A 24,301-nucleotide genomic window follows, 5' to 3' on the forward strand; every position below is an offset into this window, starting at 1 on the left:
GTGTGTGGAGGCAAAAACATGTTGAGCTTTCTATACACTCCTGGGTGTGCATCGATTTTGGGATTGTTGGTTGTTCTTCCCACCCCCCCCTCAAAGACAGCCATGTGTTTGGGAATAGGGTACCTAGGACTGTAGCAACCAGTATGTTACACATACTTGTGACCATTTGAAACTTTGTTTTGAACCTAGTGTACACACTCGGTTATGGCACATGAGTTCTATACTAGCAAATCCAATTACAAATTGCAGATCTTGAGGGTTGTGATTGTTATCACGTACACTGACATATGGAGTCCAGGCAATAGGCGGAGGAGGTGCAGCATGAATGTAGGCTGCATTTGTAATTTTTATGATGACAAGTTTTGGCTGATGTCACCCATCATGTAGATTATTGTATATGCTATGTGTGAGATGACCTTTGTATGCAGGCTTCCCATGTACTTCCTCTGAGACTTTCAATGATCTATATGGTGATATGAGCTGTTACAACTACAGTAAAAGTAATTTCCGATTGACCACTTGTGCTATTCCACACAATGCATTTCCTATGGTAAATAGTTGCCCTTTCTCTTCACAGCTGCAAACATGAGTGCCGCACAGAGGCATGAATTTGAGAGGCGGGCCATGAGGTACCGACACATTCTGCAGGTGCAGTCGGGGTTCTGACGGATGGCCCGAAAATACCAGGCAGATCGGGCCTCCGGAGCATGGTGGGCTTCACCACAGGGTGGCCCAACGTTGCCCACTACAGCCACCACCATCACAACCACCTGTTCTCCCCAAGTGGCCCCAGCAACGGCAGGGACAGTTGTCCCTGCCTCTGCAGCACGACCAGGACCCAGCATTATAAGAGCTGCAGGACAGTCCAGTGGGATACGCTCAACACCCACACAGAGCACCTCTGCCGGGACCCAGACAGCAGCAGCACCTCCAATTGACCCTGCGGCATTCCAGGCTTTGGACCGCAAAATGGACAAGTTCATAAGGAAGGTGGACAAGCTGAGCCAGGATGTGGCCTACATCAAGAAGCGGGTCAGGTCCATCAGGCGGACCCTCCGGAGGGCCAACCTCTAGGACTGATATGGTCTATTTAAATTAATCCCTCCCCTCCCTCCTCTTTCCTTTTTATCATGATTAGTGGGCTTGGGGGATTAGTGTTAGGTTAGTATAGGTTGTTAGCTTAGTTAGTGTTAGGGAGGAGGGTGGGGGGTCCTTATTCTTTCTACTTTTCATTATTATGTGTGTGGGTGGGTGGGTGCTGGTCAATGTTGGGGTTCCTGTCTGTTTAGAAAAAAATAGAAAAAAAATAATTAAAAAAATTAAATAAATAAAAAATATCCAAAAAAATATATGATTGTTTAGGATAGTATAGTATGTATGTAGGTTAATATGTGTTGTCCTGCATGTGTCCTGTCTCATAATGGTGGGTGGGGGTTGATGTTTAGATCGATTCGTTATATGTGTAGAGTAAGTTTAGCTTAGGTTAGTTAGGGACAGTTGTGGGTAAGGAGTAGTCAGGTTAGATTAGTGTAGGTATGACTTTTTCCTTAGTTGCCTACGGTGTGATTACTTATGAATAAATATATAGTTAACCCTTTGCATTATGTGTTAACTGCTACTTGATCATGGCCTTGCCATCAGTGTAGGTGATTGTTGTTCTATGACATTTGTGTTCTATGCTACAAACCAAAGAAAACAGAGGTTTAAATTGACAGCTACCCCTGTGCTAACTTGGTAAGTATCCAACATTTGATAGAACCACCATTTGGAGTTTACATGGATCACAAAGGATTTGTGTTGATGAGTATGTTTTCTACATCACAAAGTGTGCTTCCAGACTTGGTATTGTGGGGAATTTTTTAGGTCGGACTGCAGTGTGATGTCCAGGGACATCTTTGAAGATGAGGTGTTGTTAACACTCTTGTCTTCTTGTCTTCATTACTAACATAGATCATGTGTGCAAAAAATCAGCATGAGTACCTATTTGGAAGTTTACTCAGAAAGGTTGATTGATGCTGTGTTTAGTTGTGTTTGCTTAGATTAGACTGCATAATTCAATGTATTAGTATAGCATGGTGACAACATTTATCAGCCACCATTAGTTGACTTTGATTTCTATTGATGGAGCATTATCTGTCCAACACAGCATGATTGTGTGTGGTTTCTCCCTTCATCAGTTATTCTCCTCAGGATGGGCAGGCTATGATGCAATCCTGGCCACTGCACAGATGTATCAGATTACATGATGTCAGGACAGTTGTATTGACAAGCTACATGGTTGTCACACAGGCACCTTTGAGTTATCTACTGCACAGTTGATGTGTCAAATTACACAGAGACATATTAGGTGTGCAAATGCTATTTATTGATAGGTGCTATAGTGCAATATGTACATTGTCCATGTTTGCTGAGTCCGTTCTAGTGAAATCTTACATGGTGATCCTACAGAAGGGGTGTGGATAATGCTCCTGACATGCTGGGGTGATGTTACTAACAGTGCAGAGGGACAGGATTTGCCAATTAGTAGGAGAGAGACATTCACTGGCAATGCTGACAAGTTATACAGTGGTTAGCAGAACAGTCATTGAGTATAGTTGTAGTGAGACTGGCATTTGACAAAACGTAGGACCTTGGTCAAAGTAGGCCATGGTGCAGGGACTAGTGCTTCCGGGTACTCTTCCGTGTGAATGTGATCTGTTCCATGTCTTCTTCTTCTGATGTGTGTGTTGCCTGCTTTGTCCTTGTTGTTGTTGGTTGTGAAGGGGCAACACACACCTCAGTGTTAGAAGACGTGGAGTCAGACATCCCGGTCGCTGCTCCCTGTGAAGGTCTTAAGGGCAGTACTGCAGCAAGGAGGGCCTGCTGGTTTTTGAGAATAGCAGCTACAATAGCAGATGGTAGGCAGCCAGGTCGGCCCTGAGGGAGTCATGATTGCATTCGTGCATGCATTGGAAAGTTTGGGGCGCGAGGTGTTGTGGCAACTCCTTTACTGCAGTGGTGAATTTCTTGACAGTTTCTTGTAGTCCTTGCAGTATGGATGTTAGGGCTTGCATAGCTGCTGCCTGATCTGCAGATGACATCATGCACGAGCGCACCCCCTCAAGGCTGTCTGCCATAGTTTGCATCCCTACCCGCACCTCCTTGGCCAGCTCCCGCTGTACTCCAACTACAGTTCTTTCAAAGCTTGTGCCAGTGTCCTCAGAGTCCTCAGCTGTATAGGAGCTGGCAGGTCTTGCAATTGGGGTGGTGGGTGGTTCTTCTGTGATGGCTGCTTGTTCTGTGCTCCTCCTTGTGACTGAAGGTGGGGTCTGGAGGGTTTCAAGGACCTTTTGGATGGTCTCATGGGGAATGTTTATGGGCTCGTCATCCATGTCATCAGGAAAATCAGGGACAGGCATATCGGCAGGAGATCCATCTTCCTCTGCAATGAAACAGGGTACAATTAGTGTGTCTGTGTTGTGACAATTTTGACGTAACATTCCTGCCTTTTGATGAATTCACTTTGTGATCTTGTTTGGTATTGGTATCTGCTGTCCTTCAGATGGGCATTGTTATAGGCCTATGGCCCACCTGTGTGTCACATGTATGATATTGAGTTATCAGACTTGTCTGCCTACTTGCCTCTAGGTGTTGCTTTGTACCAAATAGAGAATAGCCAGCTTTTTGTCCTACTCAACCCTCCGTGTATATCCATTCTCATGGTGAGACCTTTCACTGGCTGTGGGTGTTCTGATGGTCCTGGCAGCACAATGGCCTCTCAGGACCTGCCCCAATCCCTGATTGTTCAGATTGACTTAAATGTAATTGACATGTGGCATATCCTATGCATGGCAATGTTATGATCTGATATGGATGTTGACATTGTTAATGGGTCCTGCTGATGTTGGGTAATGTGTGTTACATTGGATTGCCCTGATTATCGTATCAGTGTCCTACTTCCCCCTCTGACTGTGCAGGTGTATTTCAGTGACCAGTTCCATGTGTCCCCTCCTCAATGCTGTTGTCTGAGCAGTATGACTTTTGTGATGTTGCCTTGTTTGCCAGGCACGGGAAGGACCCTGACATATGCAGCATGGGTGTGTCCTTAGTGCTGTGTCGCTCCTATTGCTGTTTACTTTGGCTGATGTATGTGACAACTATGGGCATTGACATTTGAGTGTACTGGGGCCTTTGTCTTGTTTCAGGGGATTGTTGCAGATGTCATCCTCACCCCCTAATTTAGGTATGTATGTTCCATGGGGGGGTTACTGCCATTGGCTACTATAGCTGCACAGAGATCAGAGGTGGTAGTGTCAACTGTTGTTGCAGTTACATTGCAGTTGTTGTTTTGGCTAGAGGATTGCTGATAGGGCCCTAGTTAATGTAGGAGATATTTTGGCTGACGAGTGCCAGGATGTAAGTTTGACGTAGTGGCCTTCGCTCCTGTCGAGGCTTTCCCTTTGCTCCATTGTTGGCATAACAGGATGCCCCCATGGGACTGTTGTTGGTGTAGGGTTATGTTGTGCCCCAGCTTCTGTATGTGCAGGCCATGCCCCCCTGCAGTGCCCCTTTACCCATGCCACTCCATGTATATGATGACTTACATGCAATGTGTAGTAGGTATTTCCCCCACTGCTTACAGTCAACATTATTGTATTTTTAATCCCCATGCGACTTACCCTGCATGTGCGTTGTCTCGTGGTAGTCTGCACTGTCCTTTCCTTGAATCCCTGTGACAATCTCCTCGGGGATGACGGCTGCAACCATCTCCTCCATGTGGTCCAGGGCCTCCTGGTGTGCTGGACTCCCACCTCCAGTCTGCAGTGCTGTCTTCCTGTTCCTGGCCATTTTTTCCTTTGTCCTACGTTTGCAGTCATGCCAGCGTTTCTTACACTTGGTGACTGTCCTGCGTACTTCAGCCACACTGTTGATCTTGTCAACAATTTGTTGCCATATGGCCTCTCTCCTACTGATTGGCAACTTAGAGGTGATAAACAGTTGGTGCTGGTGTTCCGTCACCTCTTTAACCAGGATTTCCTGCTCCTCTGCACTGAAGCGACACTTTCTTTTTTTTCTATAAATGTCCTGGTTCTTGTATGGATCGTCCTGGCTGGTTCCTGGTCTGTTGTGATCTTCCTGGGGTCTGTAGTGGCATCTGGGATCCATTTTGGCTCTCCTCTGCTGAAATGGCAGTGTTCGCGGGTATTTTTGACGCTATTGCGTCAAAAAAAATGGCGCATATCCGGGTTGCGGTGTCGTAAATCGACCCACAGTCATTTATGCCGCGTTAACCTCGTTTTCCTTTACGTCTTGACGCCGCGGTGTGTGTAAAAAAAAATGACTTCCACCTGTTGATTGCGCCGCCGTGCGTCAAAGTATAAATTTGACGCCGGCACGGCGCTACGAAATGGCGTTAGCCGGCGGTAAAATTTTTGCCGCAAAACTGCGGCGGCGCAGTTTTGCGTCAAAAAGTATAAATATGGCCCCCAGTATCTTACCTGTGTTTCACTGGAAGTACTGCTGAATGAGTGAACTTCTGTTGTCCACATCTTCGCCCTCTGCCTCCTCTTCCTCACTGTCCACAGGCTCCACCGCTGTCACAAGACCATCTCCAGGCTCATCCTCCTGCAGAAAAGGCACCTGGCGTCTCAAGGGCAGGTTGTGCTACATGCAACGTGCAACGATGATCTGGCACACCTTCTGGGTGAGTAGTCCTGGGATCCACCTGTCAGATGGAGGCACCAGAACCTGGCCTTCAGGAGGCCAAAGGTTCTCTCATTTATCCTCCTTGTTCGCCCATTTGCCTCATTGTAACGTTCCTCTGCCCTTGTCTTGGCATTCCTCACTGGGGTCAGTAGCCATGAGAGGTTGGGGTAACCAGAGTCACCTGCAAATATCGAGGGATACCTGTTAGACACACACTCACCCTTAGGGACAACCCCACACCCATATACCTACATCAACTGGGTGGGGACCATGGGCTCACCTATTAGCCACACCTGGTGCCTCTGGAGTTGAGACATCACATATGGAATGCTGCTATTCCTCAAAATAAAGGCATTCTGCACAGAGCCAGGATTCTTGGCATTCACATGGGAGATGTACTGGTCCACCAAACACACCATCTGCACATTCAGAGAGTGAAAGCTTTTTCTATTCCTGAATACTTGTTCATTTTTCCGGGGGGGACAAATGCTATATGTGTACCATCAATGTCACCAATGATGTTGGGGATATGTCCCAGGGCATAAAAGTCAGCCTTCACTGTGGCCAAATCCTCCACCTGGGGGAATATGATGTAGCTGTGCATGTGTTTCAGCAGGGCAGACAACATTCTGGTCAACATGCTGGAGAACATTGGCTGAGACATCCCTGATGCCATGGCCACTATTGCTTGGAAGGAACCACTTGCCAGAAAATGGAGCTCTGACAGGACCTGCACTAGAGGGGGGAATACCTGTGGGCTGGCGGATAGCTGAAATCATGTCTGGCTCCAATTGGGCACAGAGTTCTTGGATTGTGGCCCTATCAAGTCTGTAGGTAAGGATAATGTGTCTGTCCTCCATTGTCGCCAGGTACACCAGGGGTCTGTACACGGGGGGATGTCTCCATCTCCTATTCATCCTCAGCGGTTGAACTCTAGGGCGGAAAACGGTGAGCAGAGGATCATATTCACACATATGTGAAATAAAAAATTCATTTTTCCTTTCACAGAAACTGCATGTGAATACGAAAGTCAGTTGATGTGCCAATGTCTGCTGTGACGCAGTTAGGTGCCATGGCCTGTGCCCCCCTGAAAGGGCGGCTGTCTGACCTGTGAGGAGAGACAAATGGAAATGAGAAAATTCCGCTGGCGTTGTGCACTATTGCGGTCGGCGGTCGATGACCGCCGCTCAACTTCTCATTGGTTATCATTGGGCCCAATGGGTTCCAGGAGCCAATGTTGATGTACGCCGGCTGTGACAGTACGCACCGTCACGGACGTGACCACCATTTTCTATCTGTTCACTCACTTGCTACCTGACCTTCAACAGGAGAGGACCTACACTGCAAGTGCTGCTGTGACCTGTGTCTGGAAGCGACAATGGATCGAGTGTCTGGGGAAAGGGCCCCGCCTTCACTTCGGAGGAGTTGGAGAGACTGGTGGATGAGGTCCTACCCCAGTATACTTTAATCTATGGCCCTCCAGACAAACAGGTGCGTACACTGTGAGCATGATGCGTTGGCCATAAATGTAGGAATTGCTGTGAATGTAAGCCTCGTGTAGGGGGGGCTGAGGAGTCCTGGGAAAAGTGCTGCATGTCTGGTGGTCAATGTTTGTGCGTAAGAGGATGGGAGGGATATTGTGGGCCATGAGTGTAACAGTCCGCACGGTATGAATAATCCCTTTTTTCTATGCATATTTTCCTGCAGGTCAGCACCCATCAGAAAAAGGGTATTTGGCGTGCCATCGCCAAAGAGGTGAGGACCCTGGTGGTATTTGACAGGTGGAGCACCCACTGCCGCAAAAGGTGGGAGGACCTGCACCGCTGGGCAAGGAAGACGGCGGAGGCCCAGCTGGGGCTGGCCTCCCAACGAGGAAGCGGTGCCCATCGTACCCTGGCCCCCGATGTTCAGCATCCTGGCGGTGGCCTATCCGGAGTTGGATGGGCGCTTGAAGGCATCACAGCAGCCACAAGGGGGTGAGTACAGATTCAGAATCATGACTTTGCGCGCGTTAAGGTTGTACCTCAGTGGGGGATGTGGGCTGTGGGTGCCCGTAGGCCAGGGCGAACTGGCAGGGTAGGTCCCTTGTTGGGCAGGCTCTGAAGCACTCCAACCCCAATAGTGTTAGTGGGCATCTACTACTGGGCAGGGTCCTGTTGGTTTCAGGTGTGCAGGCAATGGTGTTGGGCAATGTACCCCATGGACTGGTGATTAGCTTTGTAACTGGTAGTGCATGGCCTAGTGCATAGGAATGATCCCTGTGTGTTGTGTACACCAATGGTAGTGTTGTTGCTGGCATTGACCAAGTGTATCCTCTGTCTCCCCCCCTTCTTATTTTGTCACCCTGTCCTTGTGTGCATTAGCATAATCTGGCAGAGGAGCAGAGGCACCGGCGACGGAGGGAGTTGCATCACACATGGGCCTGGAGGCCGAATCCATTGACGGTGAGGGCACCAGTGGGACAGAGGGTGAGGGGAGCACCACGACAGAGACAGGAGGGGACACTACAGACAGTGACTCCTCCTCTGATGGAAGCTCCCTGGCGGTTGCGGACACCTCTGTGCCCACCCCAACAACAGGTACAACTGCCACCCCTCGTACCAGCACTGCCCTCCCAGCAGCCCCTCAGCGTGTTTCCAGTGCCCGCTCAGGCCCTGCCTCAGTCAGCCCTGCTGCCCTCAGTGAGGAGGCTATTGACCTCATGAGACCCCTCGCTGTTGGGCAGTCAACCATACTGAATGGCATCCAGGATGTCGAAAGGCATTTGCAACAAACAAATGCATACCTGGAAGGCATTCACTCTGGCGTGGCGGCCCAACAGAGAGCATTTCAGGCTCTGGCCTCCGCACTGATGGCAGCCATTGTCCCTGTCACCAGCCTCCCCCCTCCAACTTCCTCTACTCAGTACCAAACCCCTCAACCCCAACCTATCCCAAGCACACCTTCAGACCAGCATTCACCCAAATCCACACACAGAAGTGGCTCAGGCAAACACAAGCCCCACACTACATCTCACAGGCACTCACACAAGCACCATTCCCTTGCAGACACACCAACATCCACTGCCTCAACTGTGTCCCCCTCCTCCTCATCGTCCACCTCCCTCCCAGTAGCATCTCCACTCACACCTGCATGCACTACATCCTCATCCACTACCTCCATCACCAGCACGCCTATCACTACACGCCCATCACTGGCAGTCACCACCCCCACATCCATGCACACGTCCCCTGTGTCCTCTCCCAGTGTGTCTGTGACCCCTCTTCCCATGCACACACCCACCCAACAGCCATCCACCTCACAACAGCATCCAGCTCATGCACCTACACCCAAACACAGCAGACTGACACCTCCTACAAGCACTCCCTCTCCCTCCACTCCCAAACCTTCCTAGCCAACACTGACTTCTTCCCTGCCCCCCTCCCCACCCCCTGTCCTTCACCTCGGGCCAGGGTGGCAGGAACCCAGCCCAGCACCTCAGCCACCAAGTCCACGTCCACTGTGGTTTCTGCAGCTGTGAGAGGCTCTAAGGAGGCACCCGTCAGCCCAGCCAGTGTGCCACCAACACCTGCCAAGGCCAAGAAGGTTCCGCCACATGGCAAGGGCAAAAAGGGGACAACATCCAGCAAGGAGACGGAGGCACAACCAGCCAGCAAGGCCAAGTCAAAGACTCCAGCTGGCAGAAGCAAGGAGGCACCATCATCTGCTAAGGGCAGGAAGGGGCACAGAACACCAGCCAGGGCACTTCAGCCATCCGAAGCTGCAGGTGAAGGCCTGGAGGCTACCACCACAACCGTCAGCACCGTCACCTGCACCACCGCAAGCACCGCCACCTGCACCACCACAAGCACTGCCACCAGCACCGCCACAAGCAGCACCACTGGCTGCAGCAGCCCCGCTGGGCAGCCGTCTGAGGCTGCAGGGCAAGGGCTGGAGCCTCCCCCCACCACTGGCAGCACCGTCACCTGCACCACGGCCAGCACCGCCATCTGCACCACCGCAAGCACTGCCACCTGCACCACCACAAGCAGCACCACTGGCAGCAGCAGCAGCCCCAGTGGGCAGCCGTCCGAGGCTGCAGAGGAAGAGCTGGAGCCTCCCCCCTCCACTGGCAGCACCGACACCAGCACCAACACTGCCACCACTGTACAGCAGTCCCCGCCGGCAGATGGGCTGTAGTCCTGCCTCCATGGAGTGTCACGCATCCTGCCCACAGTAAATAGCGTGGGTCTGACACCCCGGGTAGTGACTGTGACCTTGCACTCCCCATATGCTGCATCACAGGGCACAAAGCCCCCTCCAGAACCAGTGGAAGAAGGCATCCACTCACCCTATCCTTGGCAGGATGAAGCACACATTGGGCACAAAGCCCCCTCCAGAACCAGTGGAAGAAGGCATCCACTAGAGAGACCTTGGCCTTGCACTCCCCAGGACCTTGCAGTGGGCAAACCACCCACTTGAGAGATTGTGGCTTTGCACTCCCCAGGACCAAGCAGTGGGCAGACCACCCACTTGAGAGACTGTGGCTTTGCACTCCCCAGGACCAAGCAGTGGGCAAACTACCCACTAGAGAGACTGTGGCCTTGCACTCCCCAGGACCAAGCAGAGGGCAAACCACCCACTTGAGAGACTGTGGCTTTGCACTCTTCAGGACAAAGCAGTGGGCAAACCACCCACTTGAGAGACTGTGGCTTTGTACTCCCCAGGACCAAGAAGTGGGCAAACCACCCACTTGAGAGACTGTGACTTTCCACTCCCTAGGACCAAGGAGTGGGCAAACCACCCACTAGAGAGACTTTGGCCTTGCACTCCACAGGACCAAGCAGAGGGCAAACCACCCACTTGAGAGACTGTGGCTTTGCACTCCCCAGGACCAAGCAGTGGGCAGACCACCCACTTGAGAGACTGTGGCTTTGCACTCCCCAGGACCAAGCAGTGGGCAAACTACCCACTAGAGAGACTGTGGCCTTGCACTCCCCAGGACCAAGCAGTGGGCAAACCACCCACTTGAGAGACTGTGGCGTTGCACTCTTCAGGACCAAGCAGTGGGCAAACCACCCACTTGAGAGACTGTGGCTTTGTACTCCCCAGGATCAAGAAGTGGGCAAACCACCCACTTGAGAGACTGTGACTTTGCACTCCCCAGGACCAAGCAGTGGGCAGACCACCCACTTGAGAGACTGTGGCTTTGCACTCCCCAGGACCAAGCAGTGGGCAAACTACCCACTAGAGAGACTGTGGCCTTGCACTCCCCAGGACCAAGCAGAGGGCAAACCACCCACTTGAGAGACTGTGGCTTTGCACTCTTCAGGACCAAGCAGTGGGCAAACCACCCACTTGAGAGACTGTGGCTTTGTACTCCCCAGGACCAAGAAGTGGGCAAACCACCCACTTGAGAGACTGTGACTTTCCACTCCCTAGGACCAAGGAGTGGGCAAACCACCCACTAGAGAGACTTTGGCCTTGCACTCCCCAGGACCAAGCAGAGGGCAAACCACCCACTTGAGAGACTGTGGCTTTGCACTCCCTAGGACCAAGCAGTGGGCAGACCACCCACTTGAGAGACTGTGGCTTTGCACTCCCCAGGACCAAGCAGTGGGCAAACTACCCACTAGAGAGACTGTGGCCTTGCACTCCCCAGGACCAAGCAGTGGGCAAACCACCCACTTGAGAGACTGTGGCGTTGCACTCTTCAGGACCAAGCAGTGGGCAAACCACCCACTTGAGAGACTGTGGCTTTGTACTCCCCAGGATCAAGAAGTGGGCAAACCACCCACTTGAGAGACTGTGACTTTCCACTCCCTAGGACCAAGCAGTGGGCAAGCCACCCACTAGAGAGACTGTGGCTTTGCACTCCTCAGGACCAAGCAGTGGGCAAACCACCCACTTGAGAGACTGTGGCTTTGCACTCCCCAAGACCAAGCAGTGGGCATGGAGCCCCCTCCAGGAGCAGTGGCGGTGTACCATCTTCCGGCTGAAGAGCCCCCGCATCCCCCTGAGGTGCCTGTGTGTTTTCGACCTGATGCCCCTGCAGTGTTCCCTCCATATTGAGGCAGGAGTCAAGTGTGGGCTTGGCCTATATGTTTTGGCCCAGTGGGCCACGGACATTTTGAGTGGGCATTGTTCCACCTTTTGTTTAGATTGTATATATTGTAAATACTGTTTTTACTTTCTGAACGTATTTCCAAGTATTTCTAATATTACACTCATTTTGATCCATTCCTTTTGTCCTTGTGTTATTCCTGAGGGATACGGGGTGTATATGTTATGTTGTTATATCTGTTTGTGTGTATGATGTTGGGGGTGAGGGTGGGGGTGGGGTGATGCGTGTTGCGTGTGTGTGTCACTCTCTTTTTCCTCCCCCCCTCCCTTGTGTGCTCGGTGCAGTACTCACCGTGGTCGTCGTCGCCGGTATTGGTGCTCCTGGTATATGAGCGGATACAGCAGCATGGGGAAGACCTGCAGCTCGGGCTCCATGGCATCCTGGTTCTTTCTTGAGTGTGAAGAGGTGAGTCGTTTCCCTTCAGAACACTGTTTCCGCCGTGCTTTTGATGGTGTTGGTACCGCCCTGGAAAAGCTGGCGGATAGGCCTCTTGTAATACAGTGGGCGGAATCTTGTCTTCTGCCTGTCTGTTGGCGGTTACCGCCGTGGTGTTTGTTGCTACCTCCGTGGCGGTCGGAGTGTTAAAGTGGCTGTAGGTGTTGGGGGTTTCCACCGTGGTCATGATTCCATTTTTTTTACCACTGGCCTTTTGGCGGTGTTACCGCCACTTTTACACTGACCACCAGGGTTGTAATGAGGGCCTATGTGTAGGCGTTCTCAACAATGTGGAGTCTTCTATGAACTCCTGCAGCAGTGTTCTGTTGTTCCCCCTCCACATTATCTGCTCCATCATCATCCTTCTCCTTGTTGGGGACATCAGCCTGTTCATCCCAGGATAAACTTGTTCTGACACAGATGTTGTGGCGGATTGCACATGCCAGAATTATCTTGCAAATGAGTGGTGGAGTATACAAGAGGCTTCCTCCTGTCAGGGCCATGTACCTGAACCTGGATTTCAGGATCCCAAATGTCCTCTCCACCACATTGCGAATTTTCCTGTCCCCTCATTGTAGGCCCGCTCTTCCACTGTTGTAGAATTGGCACATAGGGGGTTATTACAACTTTGGAAGAGGTGTTAATCCGTCCCAAAAGTGACGGTAAAGTGACGGATATACCACCAGCCGTATTACGAGTTCCATAGGATATAATGGACTCGTAATACGGCTGGTGGTATATCCGTCACTTTTGGGACGGATTAACACCTCCTCCAAAGTTGTAATAACCCCCATAGTGTCATCACCCACGGCTATATGGCGTACCCTTGATCAGCTGCAAAGGATAGAGAGAAGATGTGTTGGTAAGTGTTGATAGTGGTTTGGAACAAACAATGGCAGTTGTTAGTTTTAGTTGGAGTGGTGACAGACTTGCTTGTGGTATAGTGTATGTTCCTGTTCTTGTGAAATGGTTTCATTGGACTATGTTGATGAACATGACAATCTTGGGTAGTGGCTCAAGGGCCTGGGAATTTTTATGTTGATCCTAAAATGATGGTTATGATTTAGGTAAACATGTTGTGTAGGTCATGTTTAAAGCTGTGTTCTTTTGTTAGATGGAACCTACCACCTCCTTGCACCATAATGGTTTCAGATGTTGAAACACCATAGTTGCCCTACAAAGCCGGACTGTGCTGTCCATGTTACCATGTGTGGCTACGCATGCAGTGTGACAACTTGTGACCCTTTGTGGCAGATGATGGTTGTGTCAGCCATCAAGTGTAAGAGGGTGTGTATCACAAATTAGTAGGATGATGTAATTTGGTGCAGTAGTATCTTCTAGCTTCTAATACATGATTTCTGACAGACACTTTCTAAACATACACAGTGCAGGCTTTAGCTGCTGCCCCATTTTTCATGATTCAGCCAAATGGTCTTTAATGGCAGATATTTTTGTATGCGTATGTGTGCAACACAATGCAGCAGACAGGGGTATGTGCATACTACAGGTATGTCAGGTATGTGTAGATGATATGTAGTTGGTTATGGCACCACTTGAGTGTCATTTGATTTAGGTTCTGCCAGAGGCTTCCACACCATGGTTTATGTGAGACTGTGCCTATGTGTGACTTACTCAAAATGACCATGACCTATGCCATTGACATGCCTGGGTGCTTCTTTGTTTGGTGTAATGTGTGTGTGTGATCTGTGTTTATTTGTTAAACTGTGGACACTTCTAGTGGTTCGTGAGCAGCTTCTGTATGCAAATGGAACTTGGCTCCACCTGTCCCCACGTGGTGTGCCAATCAGGGTGTGGCTATGTTATATACATGTGGGTGTATGTGTTTGTGATATGCAATGTATGCAGTGTAGTGTGGCATGTTGCATATGTGTTGTTGCCTGTTCATCTCTGGCGGCCTGCCCATGTGTATTTAGTGTAGTGTTTGTCTTGTTTGTCCCAAATGGTTGGTGTGTTGTGTGTTAGGGATTGGTATGGTGGCTTACCTCTGAGTAGACCATTGCCATATTAGCCATCGTAGAACTGCTCGTTGATGGTGCAATGGCGAAATATGTATGGATCATGGACGCTGACGGGATATTTAGCAAGGATGTTGGTGAAGAGCCCACGGTGGTCCACGATGGCCTGCACATTGATAGTGTGTGCTTGTGGTTCCTATATAGGTGTTCCATTGCTGCATGTGTCACCAGTCGCACATGGGTACAGTCTATCGCAACCAGCACATGTGGAATCCCAGCAATTTGATAGAAATCTTGCTTTGTCTCATGGTGCAGATTCTGGGTGTTTGGGAAGCAGATGTGGTGGGGTGTTAGGTGTAGGATAGCGCCCAGGACCTTTGCTAGAAAGACTGAGAAGGATTACTGAGAGATACCAGCCACTTGTGTACCCGTTATCTGAAATGATCCAGACGCCCGTCATGGGTAGAATGTTAGTGGACGTTTGCACCCTTTATGTGATTTGTGGCGCAATATGGTGTTGCAGGTATGAAAAAAGGACTCCCAGTTGAGTCTGTACATCTGGACCACATCTTGTCCCCTCATTCCAAGGATGATTGTGCGCTATCTGAATATCCGCTCCCATCTTCTGCACTGCCTTTGTGGCTGCTGTGGCGGTGTTTGGGGTTGCTGCGGTGGATGAATCTGCTGTCTTCGAAGACGTCTGCAGCGTGTGCCGAGCTGGAGCAGTACCACTTCCATGTTGTCCTGGAGGTTTCCAAAGCTCCTTCTGTGTGTTTTCCTTTAGTGGTGGTATGTGAGCCTCTTTTTAGCGCCTGGTCTGACCAGGCATTAAAATTTGATGCTAATAGGACTTAATGCCATTTTTAAGTCCCCTTCCGTGGTTAGCATTGTTTTTGCATTGGTAGGTAAATATGGCGCTAGAAGGCGAGCATCTTTTTTAGGAAGGGAACTCCTACCTTGCGTCTCATTGTTGCAACGAAATGCAAGGTGGTTTGGCGCTCGCTTAAAATGGTGCTAACTCCTAAATTGTGACATTAGACAAGTCTATTGTCAAAATATGGAGTTATTTTTGTGTCGCTTTAGCATTAAAAAAATGACGCTAAGTCGGCACAAACATTTCATAAATATGGGCCATACTTTGAAGTGCCCGCCATTACACCACACCAACTCCACACTGCTCCAGAAAAGCACCACAGCATCACCTTGAGGCAAAAGAGGGATTGTAAAAGGAGTCACCACAAATGCGGTGAAGTACAGGGGGGAAGTGGAGGGGTCAGCACAAGGCTGTCAGGTAAGATGATGATGGATGAGATTCGGGTGATGGGAGCCAAATCAATGCTCGACTGCCATGTCAGGCTCATTGGCCATGCCACTTTGCTCATCCTTAATTTGATTTCAGCTGCTTGCAGAGCTGGAAGCCATTGGATTCCTTCTCTCCCCAATCAGGGATTGCTGCTTTGGATTGATGCCACTGAGCACCGTAGGCCACGGAAGAAGGAGAAGCAGAGCAGGTACCACATTGCAGCCTTCCCAGTTGCGGGTCCGGCTGCCTGCCTCCCCTTTGGGCCGGCTGCTGGCTGCAGGCGGAGAGTTGAGAGTTGTGGGCTCAGTGCACAGGACACTGGTGCATTGCAACTGCATTTACAGCAGTTAGAGGTCCATAGACCCTGCGGCAGAGACTACTATGGGACTGCGCAGCAAGCAGCCCCATCACTAAGCCCTGCAGTGCACTGGTCTGCATCCACACGGAATCCTGGTCTGGCCCATTGAACAGCACTACTTGTGTCGAAATCACAAAGAAGTCCTGGGCCCAGAAGTTATCACCCTTTGAGGAGGACACCACCTGGTGGGAGTGGGGTTTGCTCATGCGTCACGAAAGAGTCAGGATGTGGCAGGACCACAGAGACAATCCTCATCTCCCAGCTGAGCAAAAGCTAGTAAATCATCCCAGAACGTTAGGACACCTACCAACTGTGACCTCCATAGGGGGTCACAATCTGGGGGCACTGTGACATCCATTCATGCATGTCTTGGCTGATGACTGAGTCTAACCATGCTCCCCAGTATCCATTCGCATAAGGCAGAGTGAGGTGGGACTCTTAGATCTCTATATATCAACGAGCCCCATGAGAACGATGTCCAAGCCGCAGCCATCTTAGCTTTCTTGCCATAGGCAAATAGGACAACAGGTAGCCTTAACTGATATTGGATAAGAGAGGCAAACGTGTGGCTGACCCCAACTAGGGGCCCACAATGCTGTGCTGCCAGATAACAAAATAAAAGAAATGCTGACAGAGATGAAAACAGCCTTCACATTATCGACTCGAAAACTGAGCTCCTCACTAACAGGATTGATTGCATCAAGGAGTGAATAGACAAGCATGACAACTGTATCAAGCAGTTAGAACATTGCACCTCCAATCTTGAAAACACCCATGCCTCTGCAGTGCTTCCAAGTGAGCACTTCCTCCGCACGGAAAAAGTCCTGAAAGTCATCGAAAACAAAAATGAAGACCTTAAAGCGCACTCCAGATGCAATGACAGTCACATTCTTGGAATCCCTAAATTGACTGCCATTGACAAAATAGAAACATTTGTCAAACATATACTACAATCCCTGTTTGGCGAGGCTCTGTCTCCAGTCCTCATAGTGAAGTGTGCTCATTGTGTATTAGAACCGCGCCCTCAACTGGGGCCGTGGCTAGACTCATTGCTGTTAGGCTACTTAATTATTGAGACAGGGACATGATCCTGTCGCTTGCAAGAGAATGCCAATCAGATGAATACCAGGGAGTTTCTATTTCACTATATCCACATTTCACCTTTACAGTCCTGACTGCTCGCCAAGAATTTCTTCCAGTGAAACGCATCCTGCAAAAAGATGGGATCACTTACCCCTTCCTCTACCCACCCCAATGGAGCATTAATCTGGATGGCAAGCACCACTATTTCACAGGTCATGGAGTGGCCATGAAGTTTTCATGGAAATATGCAACCAACAGGATGGCTGTGGTGACCCTTCCCACCACTGGAACTGAGGGACATCTCAGCAGCAATGACTAACCAATGCTCTACTTTTCTGTTAACTGAGAAGTATGACAAGACTGACATTTTAGAATGTGAGTCAGATCCACACTTAGTGCTCCGTTGGTGCCTACTTGAAGCCTGAGGATGGCATTCCTTTGCCTGCATTGATGACTCCCTTTTGCAGACTTAATGACACAAGCCTTGTATAACTTCTACCCCCTACTTCTCTAGCTGGGCCACCCAGTTGCCTTAAACCAGGTTGTATGCCCGACTTCTAGTGGCCCTGGGGGATGTTTCTCGGGACGACAAATGTTTGATGGGAGGTTGTTAAGGGTGGGTAGTCAGATACAGTTTTTCAACCAGTTGGAAAGGTTGAAGTGGGAGATGGGTGAGTGGTATGTTGTTCCTTCCCTGTCTATCCTTACACACAATGCACTGCACACTTTCACTTTGATCACCCTGCACATGTGGACTACACTGTTCTGATACATGCCACATCTGTTCCATATCCCCTCAGCACTGGATGATGGCCATTAGATGCCTACCTCCCAAACATTTGAGAGCTTAATGACCATGTACCTCATTTGTTATTAATTTGACAACTGCATCCTTCAGGAGCTGCACCTAACTGATCGCCTGCGTGCTGGGTGGACTGCCAAATCCTATGTTTCTCTAAACTGATATGTCTCACACACCAGACATTTTGTGGAAAGGAGGGCAGGTCTGCATGCTGCATGGCTTTCTTGTTGCTCTGGCCTCTATATACGGCCCTACTGTGGAGGTATGGTACCTGAATTCCACCATGAGACTGACGACAGTGCTTTTGAAGGGAGGAGGATTGTCATGTAGTCCTGGACTGGTTTGCCAACAGATCCAGTGACTCCAGATAGCTTCGTTATAGTGCTGCCGCAAAACTACATATTTTCATTCAAGATCATGACCTCCATGACATATGGTGTGCAACCCATGCCCAGGCTGCTGAAAACATATGCAACTCTTCGAAACACAACACCTGGTCCAGAATTGACTACTGGCTGGTCACAGAGGATGTGATCACTTGAGCCTACGGCATCACCCATCTCCTGATTTCCTGAGTACCCTGTTGGACATGGCCTGAATCTATTGGACCTTCCCCCCAAAGCCAGCTTCAATGTGTTCTTGTGGAGGCTGCCATCACATGCACTTCAAGACTCTGTATTCTGGGACATGATTTAAACAGAGGTTTTTTACTATTTCACTCATAATGAGCACTGAGTGAACTCCCCATCCCCTTTGTGGGAATCATTTAAGGTGATTATCTGCGGGCTTGCACTCCAAAACAATCAGGAATACTAAAGTCACTGCATACACACCTAACCCAATCAGAAGCTGACATTCATGAGCTAGAACTCCTCTATTTTGAAGCAGGGGACCCCAATATTCTAGCAGAGAATATAGAGAAACTATCAAATATCATGAGGCAGCAGTCAGAGAGGCACACTACCTAGGCAGAGAAGCTATGGCTGGAAAGTGGAACTGGCCAGGTAAAACACTGGTGGGGTTCCTTCTTAAGCACTGGGCTAGCAAACATATCACAGAACTTAAGGATGACCAACACTCTAACCATACAAGACCGAACAAGATCATATGCATCATGACAGCCTTCTACACTAAACTTTATCGCAGATCATCAACCCAGATTCAGATGCCTTGAACGCTCTCTATGACACAATCCAACTCCTCTGGTTGGAGGATGCAAACCTGCAATACCTTGATGTACCCTTACAGTGTATGACATAATTCAGGTCATTCAAACCATGCACGGTGACAAAGCACCTAGCTTGGTCTGCCTCACCGCATAATTTCTACAAGGAATATCCTTCGATCCTAGCTCCTCCTCTACTTGCTATGTATGAAGAGTTACTATCGCTGGACACACTGCCGCCATCTTTGCACGAAGCGGTCATCATCACCATACTGAAGCTTGGTAAGCCGGTAAACTGCTGGTGCTCCTACTGGTCACTGTCAATGATCAATGTTGATAATAAAACATTGGCAAAATTGGTTGCAAACCACCTACTTTCCCTCTTATCAGGTATAGTCTGACATGACCAGTCAGGCTTCACCCCAGGCTGCTCCACAGCACTTAACCTCTGAACCACACTGTGGACTCCCAGCTAAGTGCCCCCACCATGCTACTCAATGCCACAAAGGTGTTTTAACCCTTTGATTTGCCATAACTATTTTAACTCCTCACCTGACTCAGCATCAGTCCTCAGTTCCTGCATTTACTGAAGCTACTCAACACTTCCCCTACAGAGCAGCATTGCATTAATGGCAAGATCACTTCCCCATTCCCAATGTCCAGAGGTACCAGGCAGGGATGCTCCCTATTTCCAATCCTATTTTCCCTACCAATGTAACATCTAGTGGATCGCCTTTACCAACACTATTCGCACAGAGGCCTGTCCCTTACTGCCAGAAGAATTCTGGTGTCTCTACCTGCAGACAACATCACCCTATTTGTTCATGACCCACAGACTAACATCCCCCCCCGATTATACAAGTGATAATGCACTTTTGTGGGCATGCAGGGATAGTCATTAACTGGTCTAAATCGGTCCTGTTCATACTCACTTCAGTAACAAACGAATTCCAAACCGGATACTTGATGCAATGGGCAACAGAATCAATTTGGTACCTGGGTATTTGGCTCAAGAGAGACCTGGATGAATTCTGGAGGACGAACAGTGGTAGAGCCATGGCCTTGCAGAAGGAGCGGATCCTGGTCTGGTCTAGACTTCCGCTATCTTTAGCAGGCATGATTACCATTGCCAAAATGGTTGTCCTCTCTAGGTTTCTCTACTTTATCATCAATTACCCCATGCCCCTTATGAGGCATTTTCTCAGGTGGATCCTGTCTGATTTGGTGGCCTTGACATGGACTGGTAAGCAGCCTAGGGTAAAATGGGAAACACTAAACCTCACTTTCTCCCAGGGTTAGTTGAGTGTCCCCGACATGAATGTATATTTTTATTGTGTCCAGGCCCAATTTGCCATTTTTGGTTACATCTCATGTTATTTCAACCGCACACCATCATAGAAGCAGGTAGTGTAGACCCCTGTCCTCTGGCTACCACGCTATATCTACCCATCAGGCTTCCTTCTGCTGTACTAAATATAGTGGTGTGCATGTTGTGGGCATTAGATGGTCTGCAATGACGAGCCTAGATGAGCTGCCTTTTTGCATACAGTGTGGCATTAGCCAGATACGCTATCAGGCGGTGTTAAGCTCACCGATTCGGGCTTGACATTCTTGGCGACCTTTATCCTACGATGCAGTTCTTTCATAATCACAGAATAATGGAAGACTCCTCGCACACAGCCTTGTATATTCCATTATATCACCAACTTTGTGCCTCAATAGGTGCTTTGCACTGTACTTTTCTGACCCCTGCGACACCGAATCCGCTGGACAACATACTAACACAGTCATCACCTTACAAGCTCATCACTCAACTTTACACAGTAATACGAGCTATGGCCCTGGCGCTTGTCCCTGGAGCTCGGGACATGACCCGCCCTCCCTGTTTTAGAGGAACAGTGGCACTATTGTTGTACCCAATCGGGCACACTCTCTCACAATTACAGGCTCAAATTGATTCATTTGAATTTCCTCCACCGGACATACCGCACACCTGCTCAACTACTGGGTACCAGATGCGACACACTGTCAGGAGCAGCTTGCGGCCTATTGGGAATTCATGCTGGCACAATCGCGACCCAAAGGCATTTGAAGCCCACTGACTATCTACTTGACTCTTCAGGCTGAGACACAACGACTTGGAGGAACTAGAGGTATCCACCCAATTGTCTGTATCCTCACCTGCGCAACAATGAACACTCCTGGACAGACTCAGCAGCAGATGAGCCGCTCCTGCTCAGAGACCCCCCAGGACGCAGTTCTATGAGAAACTACCAACGATTTTTTGAGGGTGCGCATGCTTTGTACTGAATGGCTACTATTCTTTATTCATTGACTTGCTATGTACTATTCCACTATGCCGTCTTCTGTTTCCCCAGCCTTCATCGCTGTTCTTTTTTTGTTTTTCTTCACTACTGTATGTTATAAAACTGTATAAACAAAATTTTAAAAGTCACTACTTTTTTACTCAGAATGTAAATAACAAAATGTATTTTTTAATTATTAACAACTAATTATTTTCAATGAAATACCAGAATAAAGACTTTTATGAAAGAACCTTTGTTTTTATAAAGCTATATTGTTTGCAATAACTGCTGTACTTTGTAGTAATTCTATGCGGGTGCCCCCAAAATGTAACTTCATAAAAAAAAGTAAAATGTTATTTACACCAAAACACACTGAAAACATAAATGGATAAAGCTGTTGCTCTTTTAATTGAATAACTAGAAATATGGCAGAGTGAGGAATTGTGTCGCTCATGGGCATTTTTATTGGTTGTGTCAAAACTCAACAATTGATATCATCAAAGTACAATTCACCACACACATGCTTGATTTTATATGATTTTATTAATTGTACTGAAGTTGTGAAATTTATTTGGACTTTTGATACTCCAATTCTAAATTTGTCTGCTTTTCTACAGTTCTAACTTCTTCTCTGTGTATGTTGCAGCAAGTAGTTCATAAGGTTTGGTTCCCTTCTTCAGTTTTTCCTCTCTTTGTTTCATTATTTCTATGAAGCGCTCATCCTCCTTTCTTTGTTTTTCCAACAGCTCCTTCTTCCATAACTCTTCTTCCTGTTTCATTTGGATCTCAGTATGTCTAATCCACTGTGGAGAAAAATTGACTAACAGTGAATCAAAAATTAAAGAAGATTTAATAAAGCACAGCATACAAAAATGATTTGCTTCTGGATTTCTCACAAAATTGCTTTTTTAGTAAGTTATTTATGACAACTGAAGTACTCTCTAAACCTAGTGTCTCCAACCAGTCGATCACGAGCACCAGTATCTTCCCGATAACTTTAGAGTAGTTTGCCTTGAGTTCAATTTCAAATAAGAAGAGGGTCACATTTATCTTTTAAAGTTAAGAGTAGGCTGTGTTTATTTTACATTATTATTGTCAGGCTGCAGATAACAGGGCCTGATAATGAGCAGTGTTCAGACAGATTTAGAAGTCAGGGTGAGGCACAGAGGTGAAGCACTGAAGCACTGAATTATTTAACTCTGAAATAAAAGTCTTTGTCGACTAAATATTGGAGTGCGAGAACAACATTTTTGGCCTCATTATAAGTGTGTGGGTTCCGAGGACCACCACACCTGCAGTGACGGTCCGACCGCTACATTACGACCCTGGTGGGCGGACCTGCCTAAAGACCGCCGTCCCCACCCCAGGAACATAATTTCCGATGTGGTGGTAGTGGTTGGGGTTGTACTCAGCCAAAGAGGTGCTGAACTCAGAGCCGTCTGGCTGATTACAACCCCACTTACTTCCAGCCTTTCCATGGTGTTTGCACAGAAAACATATTACAATGTTCCTGGCGTTCCCAACATGGCAGTGGCGTCTTTCCTGCAAGTTTGGCGGTCTCACAGTGGGACCACCAAACTCATAATGAGGCCCTCTGTTTTTATTGCTTTTCAATGGGAGAAAATGAAAATGAAATGTTACTTTTCCTAATTCTTCATTTTAGCTTTCTCCCATTTCAAAGTGGCAAGTTTACAAGCACAAGGCCTTTTGCTGCCAGTGGGCAGAAGACAACTGAAAAATAGTCATTTTTTTTAAATGGAAGAAAGTTAAAGTGAAGAAACCTTTTTTCTATAAAACATTAAGGGACTGTTTTAGAAGCTGGTGGAGGGCAATACTCTATCACTAACGTGATGGAAATCCCGTCCGCATATTATGATCCCATTCTATCCTAGTATTCCATCCGCCGACTTCTAAATCAGGCCATTACTTCTTAACGTTTTATGAAGCATGTTTCTTTACTTCAAATTCTTCCCATATAAACAAAAGTATTTTTCTGTGGTAAATATGGCACCATGTCTACAGGCCACTGGGAGCAAATGCCTTGCATTTATAAATGTGACATTTAGAAATGGGAGAACATTTAAAGAATGAGTTTTATGGAATTCAAATAAACAAAGTTAACTCTTCAATTTAATTTTCTAGACATTGACATTTAATTTTCAGCACAGCCATTATTTTAAGTGGGAGAAATTTGAAGTACAGAGAAATGTTCAATATTCTGAACATTTTTGCAGAACATTTTTCTGCTGTTTAAATTTTTGCCATTTAAAGACAAATGTATTACACATGTAAAGTGCCACATGTGGTGAAAAGAATGTCCTGTGCTACAAGTACATATATCCCTGTGCACATATATCCCATTCATATCCTCACATGTTCATACATCCCCAAGGTGCATACTCTCACTGACACACATGGCAGTCCTGTCATAGTGGCCCTAGTCAAAGTATTTTGTTCAAACCACAGTATCTCACTCTATGGACTTTAGACTTAAAGTCAATTAAGCTGGGCCTATGGTAAAAATGCGCAAGTTGCTTAGCCTTCTGTAGCTCCCAATGATTTTCACAGATCAGAAGTAGCTCTCACTAAAGAAAATGTTGGAGACTCCTGCTCTCAACGCTGTTGCTGCACACTTCGAGTAAGAATGATACGATAAACTATGGCGCAGTAGGCTTTTTCAATTGTATGAAAAACACATAAAAGTGTTTTAACATTAACTTTACCATTTCCAATATATATTATTAAGAATCAATAACAACATATTACCAGTGAGTATCATGTAGCAAGTGTCCCTTCTGTATATTAGTTTCCTATGAATCTAAATGCTGCATATGGAATTTTGGGCACTTGACAATCCCAGTGGCTACAAAGGGGGAAACGAAAAACATTATCTGGGAAAATAACAGTAATATTCCTTTCCCTGAATGCATTTAAATTGCACACATAGTGCATCTTTCCCACTAGAAGTAACAAATGTTCTCTTCTTGTACTCCCTTCAATGATCCCTATGCCCTTTGTTTTGTTGTCAAACTCTTTATCTGCTAGCTACATAGTACAATATCATAAAAAGAGGTGGGTGCAACCT

At 47.9% G+C, this 24,301-nt stretch overlaps 1 protein-coding gene across 2 annotated transcripts in view; it reads right to left on the bottom strand.

The window, feature by feature from the left end:
• Positions 1-21,696: 21,696 nt before the first annotated feature.
• Positions 21,697-24,301, bottom strand: part of TMEM232 (transmembrane protein 232) — a 756,305-nt gene continuing 753,700 nt past the window's right edge. For both annotated transcript variants that reach the window (XM_069226429.1, XM_069226419.1), the window contains exon 14: positions 21,697-22,019. In XM_069226429.1, the coding sequence (XP_069082530.1) occupies positions 21,828-22,019 (192 nt within the window). In that variant the 3' untranslated portion in view covers positions 21,697-21,827. The remainder of the gene's footprint in view (positions 22,020-24,301) is intronic.

This window comes from Pleurodeles waltl, chromosome 1_1 (genome assembly GCF_031143425.1).
Source record: "Pleurodeles waltl isolate 20211129_DDA chromosome 1_1, aPleWal1.hap1.20221129, whole genome shotgun sequence".
NCBI lineage: Eukaryota > Metazoa > Chordata > Amphibia > Caudata > Salamandridae > Pleurodeles > Pleurodeles waltl.